General features: G+C 43.0%; 1 protein-coding gene across 1 annotated transcript in view; it reads right to left on the reverse strand.

The window, feature by feature from the left end:
* Positions 1-16,616, reverse strand: part of LOC130842280 (amine oxidase [flavin-containing] A) — a 74,219-nt gene that overhangs the window by 12,357 nt on the left and 45,246 nt on the right. The window contains exons 4-9 of the mRNA XM_057718917.1: positions 13,312-13,416; positions 12,209-12,300; positions 5,100-5,241; positions 2,378-2,527; positions 1,791-1,950; positions 808-904 (exon numbers count right to left, since the gene is read on the reverse strand). Of these exons, the coding sequence (XP_057574900.1) occupies positions 808-904; positions 1,791-1,950; positions 2,378-2,527; positions 5,100-5,241; positions 12,209-12,300; positions 13,312-13,416 (746 nt within the window). The remainder of the gene's footprint in view (positions 1-807; positions 905-1,790; positions 1,951-2,377; positions 2,528-5,099; positions 5,242-12,208; positions 12,301-13,311; positions 13,417-16,616) is intronic.

Genomic DNA, 16,616 nt, shown 5'->3' on the forward strand with positions numbered 1-16,616 from the left:
AGGGCAGAACAGCTGTGTGAGGGGATGGTAGGAGAGGGAAAGAGGTCTCCTCTTCCAGACACAGAACCTTGCCCTGGACCATCTCTGGTGAAGTGGCCATGGAGTGACCTACTGGAAAAAGTGCCCTACACTCAAGGCTTGGCTCTCCTTTGAACTGCACTTTCTCATTGGTCAGCCATCCTATCTCCCAGGGTAACAATTAACATATTTTTCTTTTCTTCTCTTTTTCTTCTCTTTTCTTTTTTTTTTTTTTTTGGCCACGCCACACAGCTTGTGGGATCTTAGTTCCTTGAACAGGGATTGAATCTGGGCCCTTGAAAGCAGGGATGCAGAGTCCTAATCATTGGACCACCAGGGAATTCCAACAATTAACAGATTAACCTTTGCTGTGTAGTGATGTTTAGAATGGAGAAATGAATAAAGCCCAGAAAATATAACCTAGGAAGGTTTTACAGGATAAAACAGTTCTCATTCCAGAATGGCTGTCAACACTCTGTAGGCAAGCTGGTCTACCATCCCGCCTGTCTAGCTGCATTTTTCACTCTGTCCTCCACATGTCAGTTTCTTGGGGGAAAGAAATATATGGGCACAAGTTCACAGTGGTATTAACTCTAGTAAAGTTTCTCAGTGTTCTTGTGCCACATACTCTATTACTCTCATATTTTCATATATGGAAACATGGCATAAATTGTCCGTAGGGTTATTTAGCATTGCTTGAGCTCGAGTCCAAAACAATGTGTTCTGCCAGCACCCACACCGATATACCAACAGAGTTTGGAAAATGCAGAACCCCCAGCTCTAACTTACCCCATGATGGCGGGCAGCGATCCATCTGGTTTGGTGTCATCTAGGGTTATTGAAATTGGAGCTTCCTCATCTTCGATGATCATACAGCCACAGTAATCTTAACCAGAAGAAAATCAATAGGAGATTGAGTAACCTCATCAGAGATTTATATATATATATATGTATATATATATATACACACACACAACTATTTTGCTAAGAGGAAGGCGAATCTTAAATTATTAGTCTTTGCCCCAACCCTAAAAGTTATTTCCTATTAAACACACACACACTGACTATACAAGGATGTCTGGTCACCCGGACATATTAGAAAATGACCCATCTCGGTGACCATTACATAAAGGTCAGGTATGATCAATGCATGAGTAAAACTGGAAGATGGCCCTGGAGTCCTGGCATGCATGGGAAAGAGAGGGGTATGTTAGAGGGAATCACCCCTGTGAGACCATGGAAGAAGTGGCAGGAAGGAATCCTTCAAGTATGAGCTGAAGGCTTAGCAACAACAGACACCGTATCTGCCTAGACCCTGCCTTGTTTTATCCTCACAACACCCCGACAGGAGGTCTCATTGTTACCATTTTACACAGAGGCTGAGGCTGAGAGAGATGAAGTGTCACTTGAGGCCCCACAGCTAATAAGCAAGTGGAGCCCAAGGAGTGTGTGACTTCAAAGGAGCGCTCTTTCCATGGTGCTCCTTTGTCTCACTCTGCTCACGAAGAGGAAGTGGCGAGACATGTGCCAGGAGCCTGGACAGCGTGGCCCCGCAACTGGAGGACCTCTTCCTTCCCTCTCACTGCCAGAAAGTGCTCTTGGGGTCATTTTGTGTTGCCGGGGGCTATGAGGAGTGGACAGCCTGAGATTTCTGATCCCTTCTCTACCAATTTGAAACATTTTTCTTTTCTGTTCAGTGTGCAGTATTTGATGTTCCTATAAGAACATGGTCTTCACTTAATACAATTTAAACATGAATAAGTGCAACCTACCCTTTTTCTTCCAAAAGGCCTCCTTGTAATACATCATGCACTTAATGATAGCCCCCATTGGAAGACGTTGGATTAACTGGTTTCTCTCTGATGGAAGCTCTGGTCTGAAGTGTATCTTGGCAGTCAAAGTTGGAGGGATGGCACTAATTACGTATTGGCACTAAAACACACAGACACAAAATACCATCTTAAACATGAGTTGAAATCTTTGCAGGGAGCATGAAACATCCCTTTTATCCTTTTTAATGACACTGAGCAGTAACAATGTACAATATGAGGCCACTGTGAGGCAATAAAACAGAATAAGGCAGTCAACCAAGGCTGGTAATTTGAAAGACTGAGTCAGAGATATGCCAGCTTTAATTACACCACTATTTGGATTATATCAACATTTGGTTAGAAGCTGCAGTTGACGGAAGACCTATTTAATAAAAGCTCCTTTTTTTTTTTTTTTTTGGCCTTGATGTGCAGCATGCAGGATCTTACTTCCCCGACCAGGGATCAAACCTGTGGAAGTGGGGAATCCTAACAAATGGACCACCAGGGAATTCCCATAATATATTCTCCTTTTGAGGAAACTGGATTACCTCATAAACTTCATGATTCAGCGTCTCTATGATGATGTTGTCACCTGACTGGTCAACATAGGTGACAGGACATCTCAGCTTCACTCTGTCCCCGAGAAGTTGCATTATCCGTTCGCTTACTTGACCAGATCCGCCTACAAACTTCCGTTCCTACAGAAGGTAGGCAGAAAAGGAAATGTTATGAAAGCCCAAGGAAGGAAAATCATATTTACTACTGATTAGAAACTTTCTGAAAGTCACAGGCCATACCTCCACCCTCTGCACCCTTAACTGTTGGAAGAACTCGTTAGGACAGAGGCAGTCTATCAAGATACCTCAACCATCATGCTCTACATAGTGTCTGGTGACAAAAAGCTGCTATCGGTTTATAAAATCACAGAATGGGGGGGAGGAATAAATTAGAAAACTGAGGTTGACACATACATACTACTATATATAAAATAGATAAACTAATATGGACCTACTGTATAGCACAGGGAACTCTACTCAATACTCTGTAATGGCCTAAATGGGAAAAGAATCTTAAAAAAGAAAAAAGAGTGGATACATGTGTATGTATAACTGATTCACCTTGCTGTACACCTGAAACTAACACAACATGGTAAATCAACTATACCCCAATAAAAAGTTAAAATAGATTAAAATAAAATCAAAGAATCAGAAGGAAGATTCCCCTATACCATGGGCACCTTGACCGAAAGCAAATATCAGCAAATCTGTGGGCTTCAAATGCCCTAGAGTGCAGTGCATGGAGGGAGCCTTGGGACAGGGAGGGTGCTACGCTTCTCCCAAGGGATGCGGTTTCTTTTTTTTTAATTATTTTTTTCTAGTTTCACTGAGATGGGGATGCAGTTTCTAACTCCCCTAGGTTTCTTAAAGTCCCAACCCAGGGCTGTCTACACAGAACAGGCTTATGGTGCTCTCAAGGATCACCTGGTCATCACCAAATGATGTTCTAAGAATCTAAATCTCAGCTGTTGAGAACTTTCTGCCAAGACATCTGGAAGTTTCTCTGCGGGGGCAGAAGCGTGAAGGCTGGGCCTCTGCCTATTCCCCCAGACGTTGTGCAATAGTTCCCTTGAGCAGCTCTATAAGACCACGAGCGCTCTGGCCTAGAGCCATCTGCTACACTCACCATGGAAATGCTTCCAGCTTAATCTAAGGCCAGTCCTTAATACAGTGTATTTTGTAAGACCCAGGGAGAATATTTTCAGCCTGCTGTAGAAGATTCTTTGAATGGTTAGAAATACATGTAGGTAGACTGAAGCACAGCCCGACATTTGACAATTAGGTACCTCGATCACCTTCTTCTGGAAAGCCTGCCTCAGCAGCTACACAATGATTTTTACAAGTGAATAACTGGCTATTGTTCTAATGACACAACCACAGTTCTTTACAAAAATATTCCCGAAGTAGTTTAGCCCTAAATTCATAGTCTATTCTTCCTCACAAAACTGGGACCATTTAATTTATAATTTGACTTCTGTTTTCCAAGAGTTGCTTTGAATGTTAGTATCGTGGAAAGACCATGAACTATTTCCATCCTGTGTTCAGTATCCACTCTTTCATGTCCAGGGTTTCTTGAACTAAACTACTAAAGGAAAAATCTCAGTTCTTTGTAAAGAGGTTGTGATAATGGTCTGAGATTCATAATCTGAACTGGGCCCTCCAAAAGGTCGTGTGGAGTTTGCCTAGAAGTATCTTGGCTCCTCTGAATGAGGGATATAAATATAAAATACGAGTCAAGATATCTCAGAAAGTAAAAGATAGGTTAAAAGGAGTAATGTGGGATTTCTAGGTGTAAAGACACTTAAAAAATGCAACTGCCTTAAGGTTCCCAAAGCTGAGGGGTCAAATGGGAAATGACTCTTGGAACCACAAGAACAACTTGGGGACTTCTGGAGATCTCCCAAAGAGAGGAATAATTCACTCAGTTAACAATGACTACACCTCCCACTATGAAACAGCATAAATTAGAAGTAAACTGCTCTTAATTTATCCCATCGAGGCATAACATTCCTAGAAAAGAGATACCCATTTTCTTTCGATAAGGGAGAGCCTTGAAACAGAGAATCTCAGAATCTGGAAAATCAGGGAATTAAGATTCTGGCTTCACCACTGGTTTGCTGTGTGTCCAGCCAGTGAGCCAAATGAGTTCATTCCTCAGTAATGGAGGTGATATGGAAGCTGGGCAGATGCCAGTGGGCAGTGAAAATTTAGAAGCCGGAATGTAGAATTTACTATTGAAAGAGTGACCAGTAAATCACTTGAATTGGAAGAAAGAAGAGTCACTTCCATTCTATAACAGTTAACATAAAATAATAACTCTGAGACACAGTAGGGGACAAAAAAGCCTCATGTCTGGAACAGAGATGACTTTAACTACTGTTTTACAAGTACTGGAACTTTTTGGAAATTAGTTGATTTTAGTAATTTAGCTTCTTCTACATAAATAGTCTAATTTTACCTGCTTCCAAAAGGAAGGAACCAAATTCCTCAAACCTAATTAATTCAAAATGAAACATTCTGTAGTCGTGAACTTATTTTCAGGAACAAGAAAAGGAAATGAGAAATTCTGTTTCCAAAAAAATTTTTGGAGGTCGTTTCAAAATTCATGTTTCAAATTCACTCGTTTCCAAATATGGAAGCAATTATTAAGATACTGCACCAGATGAGGTCGAAATCACAAATAAAGTTTAGTGTGAGAATGGATACTCCATACCTGGCCCCCGTTGGTAATGGAGAATATGCGAGTGGTGCCTCCACACTGTTTCACATACCACAAGAACCACAGGGCAGACACCTCGTGAGGTTCAGAGGTCACGTTGATATTCACAAAGAGAGATGCAAACTGCCTGGCAGTCCTGGTCACAGAACAAGAGCGGAAGTCAGGAGTAAATACATATATGCTTCACAGGTCATCATCATTTTAAAACACAGTTTAGCATGGTTACAAAACATTTCTATTGCTTTTGAAAAAAAACAACAACTCATGGGCTCAATTTCTGAAGGAATGCAGATTTTAACTCTTGGGGAAAATAAACCTACTTTTAGGAAATCATGGGTTAGTCCAAACCTGCTAATCCCAATGCAGTCTAAAGGGTTAATATGCTTGTCAGGGTTCATTAAGGATACCGTTTTCATTTATTTGAACAAACTTCCTCTCCTCAACACCTCCACTGCCCCCACCCTGGTCCAGGCTACCACTGTCCCTCACACCTGCATTAAAACAATGGTGGCTGCTCCTGGGCACCCCTACCTGCTCATATGACTACATTCCCTCACGATCCTTCTCTACGTTACAGCAATTTAAGTCTTTTAACAGTCCAAAACTTAAAAAAACAAAAACAAAACAACCCACTCTGCTTAAAACGCTTCAATGACATTCATGGCGAAAGGCAAAAGTCTTGAATATGGCCAATATATCTTGTACCATCAGCCTCTCAACAACTTCTCCAAACTCCCGTTCCATCACTTCCTCATGGCATCTTTATGGTCCAGGCATACTGTCCACTCATTGCTAAAACATGTCAATCTCCCCATCTTGGGGCCTTCATAAGCTGTTCCCTGTTCTCTATACTGGGAGGGAGAAAACATTTCCCACACTATCCAACCTTCACATCACCCACCATTATTTGTTGCTAATTACTGGAAAATACCATGCCTCAACCATTTATCCTTCCATCCATCCCATCCACTATGACTCATTCCTGAAAGCAACCATCCCTCCCCTTCACTATTTTTCTTTGTCTACTACCGCTTGCTACTGGAACATCACCCCCCTCACTAACCACATGTCTCCTCCATCCACTATGGCTCATTCCTGAAAGATACCATTCACTACATCATCCACTTCTCCTGTCTTGCCCCATCACTGTGGCTCACTCCTGTGAGATACCAACACCCTATACCACCCTTTGGTCCTGTTTTATCCAATTCATTGTGACTCATTCCTGGAACATATATCCTCTCCATACCCATATGTCCAATCTCCACTCATCCATCATGCTCATTTGTGGAAGATAGATCATCTCCCAACACCATTCATCAGTCCTGTACCCCCCTTTAAGATACTATTCACTCTTCCCATCTCTCCCGAAAACTGATACATCATTGGAGGAAAACAGCCCCCCACCATTAACTGCAGGTCATTCCTGGAAGATACCATCCTCCTACATTATCCATCTTTCCTTCCTCCATGCACTGTGGTTCATTCCTGGAAGATACCATTCTTCCATTCTTCACATCAGCATGCACCCCCCACCCCCCTCCACAGTGGCTCATTCCTGAAAGATACCATCCCCCACATTACTCATCTATCGGTGTGTACAGCCCACCCAGTCTGGATCATCCCTTCCTGATACTTTGCACCCACAAAATTCACCCTTCCTGTCTCCCCTCACAATCACTGTAGTTCATTCCTCATACCACCCTTTCATACCATCCACTCTTACTGTAACATTCCCTCACCCAGCACTATAGTTCCCTCCTGGAAGATACCGTCACACCAATGACTTCCTGTCTCCTCTAACCACTGTATCTCATCTTGGAAGATACCATTTCCTCATTATATTAGTCCTGCTATATCTCCCATCACTGTGGCTCATTTCTGGAAGATACCATCTCCTCACACAACCACGCCATCTAATCTTCCTATAGATACCCTGCACATAACTGGTGCATTCCTGGAAGATGCCACCCCCACTTCCCCCCCACACCATTCATCATTCCTGTCTCCCTTCATGCCCTGTGGTTCATTCCTGGAAGATACCATATCCTCACACCATCCATTATTTCTGTCTCTCCTATCAACTGGCTCATTCTTGGGAGATATCATCTCAACATATAATCAATCCCTCTGTTTCCCCCCATTTTACTATGGTTCATTCCTGGACCACACCATCTCCTCACACCATCACTCTTTCAGTCTCCCCCCACATACTATGGCTCATTCCTGGCACATATCATCCAAACATCATCCATCTTTCCCGTCTTCGGCATCTACAATCACTGATTGCTGGAAGATACCATCCTCCCATGCCATCCACTCTTCCTGTCCACGCCATCCACTATGGTTTAATCCTGGGCATACCACCCCCACCCCCATCATCCATCCTTCCTGCCTCCCCCTACCCACTGTGGCTCACTCCTGGAAGATGCAGTGAATGGTATCTTCCAGGAATGAGCTATAGTGGATGGGGGAAGACAGGAAAAGCATGAGGAGATGGTATCATCCAGGAATGAGCTGCAGTGACTGTGGGGGAGGCAAGAAGGGTGGAAGATGTGGGGACATGGTATCTTGTTTTCCCCCATCAATGTGGCTCACTCTTGGAAGATATCAACATCCCACACCATTCATTCTTCCTCTTTCACCCCATACATTGTAACTGATTTTTGGAACATATAATCCACCCCACGACTACATGTCCTGTCTCCACCCATCAACTGGCTCATTCCTGGAAGATACCACCTACTCTTTCCGTCTCTCCCAACAACTGTTCACCAGTGGAAGAAAACATTCACCTCGTGATCCATCTTTCCTGACTCCCTCAAATTAACTGATACCACTCCTGGAAGATACCATCCCCCAACAACATCCATCTTTCCTGTCTCCCCATCCACAGTGACTCATTCCTGGAATATACTATCACATCACAAAACCACACCATCTAACTTTCTTGTTGACACTCTCACCTCCCCATTACTGTGGTTCATTCCTGGAAGATACCATCCCCACCCATCCACCCTTCCAGTCTCACCCTACCTATTTGGCTCATTCCAGGAAACTATCATTCCCTTACTATAATTACTCTTCCTATATATCCCCCATCAACTGCTGTATTCCTGCAAGATACTATCCCCACCTTTCCTGTTTCCCCCATCCACAATAGCTCATACCTGGAAGATACCATATTCTTTATGTCCCCCCCCCCCATGGTTGACTCCTGGAACATACCATCCTCCCACACCATCTTTCCTCTACACATCCACAGTGGGACATTTGTGGTAGATACCACCCTTACACAACATGGACCCTTCCTGTCCCCACCATCCACTATGGTTTAATCCTACACCCCCTACACCTTGCACCCTTCCTGTATCACTCCCCCTCCAATCCACTATGGCTCATTCCTGGAAGTTCCCAGCCAACCTCACATACACTGTCTCCCTTATACACTGTGGTTCATTCCTGGAAGATACCATCCTCCCACACCATGCACTTTCTCCTAACTACTGCCATCTACAGTGACTCATTCCTGGAAGATGGCATCTCACACTATCCATCATTCCTGTCTTCCCCCATCACTTGTCTCATTCCTGGAAGATACTATGCCCCCACATTATCCACTCTTCCTCTCCCTCCCCCCTCCCCAGTCACTATGGCCCATTCCTGGACGATACCATCCCCTTACAGCATCTACTCTTCACTCTTCCTGTCCTTCCCATTGACAATGGCTTATACGTGGAAGATACCATGTTCTCACACCATCCACCTTTTTGTTGCCCCACCCCCCATCAACTATGGCTGACTCCTGGAACATACCATCCCATACCATCCATCTTTCCTGTCTCCCACATCCACAGTGGGACATTCCTGGTAGGTACCATCTTCCCACAACATCCATCCTTCCTGTCACCATCCACTATGGTTTAACCCTGGAATATGCCATCCCCTCACACCATCTACCCTTCTTGTATCCCTTCATTCACTGTGGTTCATTCCTTAAAGATAGCATCTCACCACATACATCCTGTCTCCCCATGCACTGTGGTTCATTCCAGGCAGATACCAAAATTCACCAAATATCCATTCTTGCTGTCTCCCCCTATGCACTGTGGTTCATTCCCGGAAGATACCATCCTCCCACACCATCCACTTTCCCCTATAACCACCATCCGCTGTGGCTCATTCCTGGAAGATGGAGTCTCTCACACCATGCATCATTCCTGTCTCCCCCAACACCTGTCTCATTCCTAGAAGATACCTTGCCCCCACATCATCCACCCTTCCTGTCTCGCCCTATAGTCACTGTAGGTCATTCCTAAAAAATACCCTCCTCTCAACCCATCTAGCTTTCCTGTCGGCCCCTCCCCCCAGTCACTCTCCTTCATTGCTAGAAGACACCATCCAAACGTCTAGTCTCTCCCCAAAACTGACTCATTACTGGAAGATAACATCCTCCCATACCATCCATCCTTGCTGTCTGACCCCATTAACTGCATCTTATTCCAGGAACATAAATCCCCCTATATCACCCATCCTTACTATCTCCCACTATGTTCTGTGGCTCATTCCTGGAATGTATCATTCCTCCACACCATCCACCCTTTCTCGCCAACCCCCATCCTCTGTGTCTCACTCCTAGAACCATCCCCCCATACCATCCATCTTTCCTGTCTCCCACATCCACAGTGGCTCATTCTTGATAGATACCATACACTCTTCCTGTCGCCACCATCAACTATGGGTTAACCCTGGAACATAACATTCCTCACAGGATCCATCCTTCCTGTCTCTCCCTTTGCACTATGGCTCTTTCCTGGAAGATATCATTCCACCAAACCATCCATCTTTCATGTCTCCCTCCATCCACTGTGGCTTATTCCTGGAAGACACCTTCCTCTCACTCCACCCACTCCTTTCTCACCCATCAACTGGCTCATTCCTGTAAGATACCACACCACCACACCATCCATCCTTTCCCTTTCCCCCATGCACTGTGGTGCATTCCTGGTGACACTATCCCACCAAACCAACCATCCTTACTGTTTCCCTTATGCACTACGGGCTTATTTCTGGAAGATACCATCTTGTCACATTATCTACCTTTCTCCATGTACACCCATCCACTGTGGCTCATTCCAGAAAGATATCACCATTCACATCATCCATCCTTACTTTCTCCACCATCCACTGTTGCTTATTCCCTGATGACACCATCCCCTCACACCATACTCTTCCCGTCTCACCCATCAACTGACTTTATTCTTGGAAGATATCATATCCCCACATCATCTGCTCTTACTGTCTCCTCCATCAACTGAGCTATTTTTGGAAGATACCATGTACACATACCACCCCTCTTTCCTCTCTCCCCCATCCTCTGTGACTCATTCCTGAAAGATACCATCATCTCATGTAATATATCTCTTATATCTTCCACCAACTGGTGCATTCCCCGAAGATACTACCCCCACACCACACACCCTCCCCCATCTACTGTGGCTTATTCTGGAGGACACCATCCCACCACATCATCTATCCTTCCTGTCTCTACCCATGCACTATGACTCATTCCTGGCACATACCATCTGCCCATACCACCCACCTTTCCTGTTTCCCCTGTCAACAGTGGCTCATTCCCAGAAGGTACCATTCTGCCACACCATCCACTCTTCCTGTTCCCAGCATACAATATGGTTTATTCCTGAACATACCAAGCCCACACACCATCCACCCTTCCTGTCTCCCTCCATGGTTAATGGCTCCCTCCTGGAAGATATCATCTCACTACACTATACATCCTTTCTGTGTCTCTCCTCATGCACTATAGCTCATTCCTGGAAGATACAGTCCTACCCATCCACCTTCCTATCTCCCCATCTACCGTGGCTCATCCCTGAAGATACCATCACCTCACACCATCCACTCTTCCTTTCTCTCCCAACAACTGGCTTATTCTTGGAAGATGACATCTGCACACACCTTCTATCTTTCCTGTCTCCTTCCATCCACTGTGGCTTATTCCTGAAAGATCCCCTCACAACATCCATTTTCTTGTTTCCCTCATGTACTAGCTCATTCCTGGAATATACCATCTCCTCACAGCATCCACTTTTCCTAACTTTCCCATCCATTGTTACTCATCCTGCAAGATACCATTTTCCCACACTAAACACCCTTCCTGCCTTCCCCCATCCACTATGGCTCCTTCCATAAAGATTCTTAATTCCCACAGCATCCACCCTTTCTGTCTCCCCCCATCTATTATGGTTCATTCATGGAAGATACCATCCTCTCACACCATCTATCTTTCCTGTTTTCCGCATCCATCATGGAACATTCTTGGAAGATTCCTTGCCCCGACACCATCCATCCTTCCCTGTCCCCTCCCATCCTCTATGGCTCATTCTTAGTTGATGTACTAACTCCTTGGTTTCTGTTTAAAGATTGCTTCAACAAGGAATCTCTCTCTTGCCCTCAGACAGGTCAGGTTCCCAGTTTCAGTCTCTCCTAGAATTATGTAATATGTGTATAATGACAGTCTCTCCTGCTAAAAATATGTCAACTCCTTGAGGTTAGGAGCCATGCCTAACAAGTTCACCACCATTCCTCAGTGCTTCGTACTGTGCCTTCACACAGCAGCCCCCAAATGCTGGCTGAATGGTCTGTAAGTAACAGCTAATAACACAGATTCTCAGTGAAAACATATAGTTTATACTTTTCATTAATATAGACTAGCTTCCCTCCAGTTCTTCTGCATTTATATGAAATTACTTTAATATCTTTTCAAATTGCTTCTGTAGCTGACCTCTATATTATCTGAAAACCCAATTACTTCTTTTATTGCAAAGCACACAACCCTTTCATTGAAAAAGTGTTCAACTTCCTTCACCTACTTTTCTTCTTATGTTTTAGATTCATTTTATGTTCAGTCCTGCTCTGAATGTCTAAAGGGCCCTCAGAGTTGCTACTGATGGAAAGGTCATTGTTTCCTCTTAACTTTTTCCCTATAACTTATGAAGAAAAGCACTGCAGTTCAAGATAGGATAGAGATGATCTGAAGGGAAGATTTTAAAAAAAAAACCATTTTAAATAGTCAGATTTACTTTGTCCAGCAGATTTTTTCGATGAGATCTTTCATGGTCATTTTATCCCACTCCTCCGCGTGTGGGGCCTCCCACGGTGCATCAGCTGGAATCTGCAGAGAAAGAAGGGCCCACGTTTAGGTCTGATGGTTACTGCCCACTGTCCTGCCAAAAGGCCCTCAGGAGAACCTCTGAAAACTGGTTTCTCTGTCTATGGTGGAATGGATGATTGGCATAGAATTCTATGTATAGATAGTGGTGGGTTTGGGAAGGATAGCTCTTTGGATTTTATGCCTTAATGCTGTTGCCAAAATAAAAATAATAATAATACATAAATATATGTATAAATTAATATGTAACTGATACTATGTATAAAATAGACAACTGATGGGAACATACTGTATAGCACAGGGAACTCTACCTATTGCACTGTGGTGACGTAAGTGGGAAGGAAATCCAAAAGGGAGAGGTTATCTGTATGTGTATGGCTGATTCATTTTGTTATGCAGTGGAGGCTAACACAACATTGTAAAGCAACCATACCCCAATAAAAATGTTTTAAAAAATGTAATTATGATGGTCCTCAGCATCATTATTATTGAAAGCTAACACCCATTTTAAATCCCCAAATTAAGTTTGAGAGAGTGATGATACAGAGCCTGATACTAAGTTAAAAAAAAAACAAAGCAAAACAAACCCCCTCCCCCCAAAACGAAACAAACAAAAACTCTGGGGAAACGAATCCTTCTCTCCTTTACCATCTCAAGTGACATAACGTATGGATGAGATCACTGTAAGTAGGACTCCTGGCAAAAATATGTCACATAAATTCTCAGTGGCATAGGTTGAAAACACAGGCGCACACATTAGTATCAGAGGCAGGGGGGTTTGAATCCTAGTTCCCTTGTTGTGTGGTCTTGGGGAAATTATGTAACCCCTTGGCACTGATTTTCTTCATTTGTAACATAGAAATATTACCAACTTGGCAGAGTTGTTGGCTACACTGGAAACGATATGTATCAATGTCCAGAGCAATGCTCCATGCACTGTGGAAGGATGGATGTTAAACGTTTGCTATTGATATTCTAGTCACAGGTCATGTGCAAGCTGCACACATATTTTACCTCCTTTCCCATGTTATCCATTGTCCGCCACAGATTGTTGTAATCCAGATAGGCAATGGGATTCCATACTGGAGGAAAAGCACCCCGGAATGGATAAGTTCTCCCCTATAAAATTTAAGAGCAAGGGATAATACCTTAAATTAGGATGACATTCTAAAAATTCCAAACCAACCAGCCTAACAGCCATTTTCAAAGAAACAGGATCCTCTACTGTGTTGAAAACATCACCTTTGATGGGCAGTAAATATATTTTACCTATACAAGCCCCAAATTTCAATTAGATTAGCAAGATCTCCCTGGTGTCATATTACCTGTTTTTAATTTACAGGAAATCATAGCCTTCAACTTGTTTCTCCTTATATAGAATAAACAAACAAACAAACAAAGGTAGCTCATCCCAGTGTCTAACGCTGATGCCACAATATTCTCAGCTCTTGACTTCCTATCTAATCTCTTTGAAAGGATGTTCCCACTCAGATGAGAGTAGGATGATGACACGTAGGACTGTCTTTGGACCATATACAGGATTGGAATAAAGGGGAATATCTCAAACTATGTCTTAAGGTTCACACAGGCTAAATAAAGACTGACTAGACTACAGACCATGCTGGAAGTCAAGAATCAAAATATTAGAAACATGGAATAACGGGCATTTGCCATTTTGGGTTGCCCAGCATCCATTCCCCTTTCCTAGTAGTACTTTGGTTTCTTCTTGGGAAGCTGCGTCTTCTCCTCTATGGATAGATGTGTAGAAAGGACAGTCCTGGGTACCATCTCCCATTACAGAAGGTGATGGGTTAGATCCTTTCTCCCCCCTCAGCCAGGCTGAGTGTCTGTGATATGAGTTTGGCCAATCACACATTCTCAGAGGACTCTGACCCTGCAGTGGGTCACCCAAGGACAGAAGAAAGTTGACTCTGGGTTCTCCTTCCCCATGGCAGCATGCCTAGCAGGTGCTTCTTGCTATAAAGACCATGGCTGTGGTTCCTGCCCCTAAATTGCTAGAGTTCCCCTGGTCTCTGCCCATTCTCAAGTATAGTCCTTTAGCCTCCCATTGATTTTGTGGGTCCTCTGATATCTTTTCAGTAAATCCCCTCTTGTGAGCCCAAGTTGGTGTCTATTGCTTGGTACCAAGACCTCCAACACAAAGACAGCTAATTATTAGCCACCAGTTACTTCATTTCAGTTGTGTGACAGGCACTGTGCTACTGTGAGGGGAGGGTGAATCCGTAGGAAAAGAGAGCAGGTCTAGATAGTTTCTAAGGCTTTATTTCCTTTTTTTGTTTTTTTTGGCCACACCGCACAGCTTGCAGGATTTAGCTCCCTGACCAGGGACTGAACCTGTGCCCTCTGCGATGGAAGCGCAGAGTCCACTGGACCGCCAGGGAATTCCCTTTATTTCTTAATTTAATTCCTTTCTCTTTAAAACATCTTGTGAATCTTCATAAGTTAAAAACATTGTCTATTAATACAATTTTGCATGAGATTTTGATTTTATCAAATAGAAACATATTCACTATCTGTAGAAAGCCTACTGTGTACACTGAACAATATTAAGAGCTGGATTTTTAAAAAAGGGCTAAAGCAAACTCCTGACCATCAAGGCAGGGACATGAGAGATAAAAGCATTTGCATTCATGTGTGCATGCTCACACACACATTCCAACTGAGTAAGAATATATGGCAGACATTAAGTGGCAAAGAAGTAATTTTCCTTTCCACAGTAGCAAATTCAAACAACCTTGGCAGATTATGTGATCTGATTTCTTATCTGAAAATGCTATGTGGTAGTGCTGCAATATAACTTTTTAAGACTCCAAATCCTTTATTATCATCGTTACCACCATCACCACCATTATTACTAACATTTATTAAGATCTTTTACCATGACTGGTACTGGCCTAAGCTCTTCATATGTGTTATTTCATGTAATGCTCACCCCAACCCTGTGGAGGCAAGAACTATTAATATTCCCATTTTATAAATGAGGAAACTAAAGCCCAGGGATATTAGCTAGAAAACAGTAGGACAGAAATTTCCTGCTCCCAAAACCTTTGCTCATAAACATTGAGCTTTCCAGCCTCTTATATGGTTGATGGAATGTTGAGATAGTTTTGTCCTAGAGACATTTTAAACTTCCTGATTAAAAGAAAGAGAACTTTGAAAATGTGAAACTTATAAATCTTCCAAACATCTTTTATGTTTCTAAGGAGTAAACAAGGAGACTAAGAAGCTCTGGGGTAACAGGGTCAACTTTGAAAAATGCTGAAGCATGTTCTGAGAGAAACGGGCAGGCACAAAAATAACTATGGAGAGGCAAGAGACTGGGTTAAGTAACGGATCACAGGCAGCCTTCAGAACAGTTGGTTCCTGTTATAATTCTTTCCTTAACTGAAATCGGGAAAAATCTATATGTTCCTTATGCTCAAGTAATAGTCTCATACCAAACTGATCTTTGCTTTGAAAAAAAATTGTTTAAAAAAAACCTTAAATATGCTTAATCATCTGGGGACATTAAGTATTATAAATAAAATTCAACAAAATGTGTCCCACATTCTTAATGAACATCTACCAGGGATGATACCAACCAGAATGTGATTTCACACAAGGTCCTAAAGACCCCATGACCTGAGCTTTGATAAACAGAGAGAGGTGGCAGGCGAGGTGAAGAGTTCAGGGAGAGAGAAGGGTCTAGCCTGGCAATCTTTTTTAGAAATGGGAGCCATGGAATATTTTCAAAGAAGATCATAAAGGGCCACCATGACATTAATTTTTATCCAGTTGACAGAAGCACCAGTTGATAAAAAGATTTCATGAGTGTTTCACTCTTAGCAGTTGTTGGCTTCTCTGCTCTTATTCCACAGAAAAACCTAAATTTGCTAAAGAAATGCATATATGTGGGAACAGGCACGTACCTCTTCCTTTCTCACAAGCCCCTGGAAGGCTTATTTCCTCCATGGCCTGCTTCTAAACTAGACAACTCAAGACTACTTGTTGCATGTGTAAATCCCTAAAGTAGGGCAGTGGGAGGGCCCGGAGACAGCTCTTGGTTGGGCGAGAACTGCTTGCGAATGGACCTTCTCAGTATCCTGAATGTGATTCCATAGTTTTCCCACAAAAGTGACAGCTGTTTCTCAATCCTAAACCACTTCTCAACAACAAATGCCTTTAAGACCTCAGAGTGTGAGAGGGATCTCCCAGGATACTTCTACATGGCTACTACTCTTTAAAAATAAAAATTAAAAAAAACTCGGGTAAAAGTCAAGTTCATTTTGTGCCCACACTAGGAAACCTTCTTACCCTTC

Source organism: Hippopotamus amphibius, chromosome X, assembly GCF_030028045.1.
Source record: "Hippopotamus amphibius kiboko isolate mHipAmp2 chromosome X, mHipAmp2.hap2, whole genome shotgun sequence".
Lineage (NCBI taxonomy): Eukaryota > Metazoa > Chordata > Mammalia > Artiodactyla > Hippopotamidae > Hippopotamus > Hippopotamus amphibius.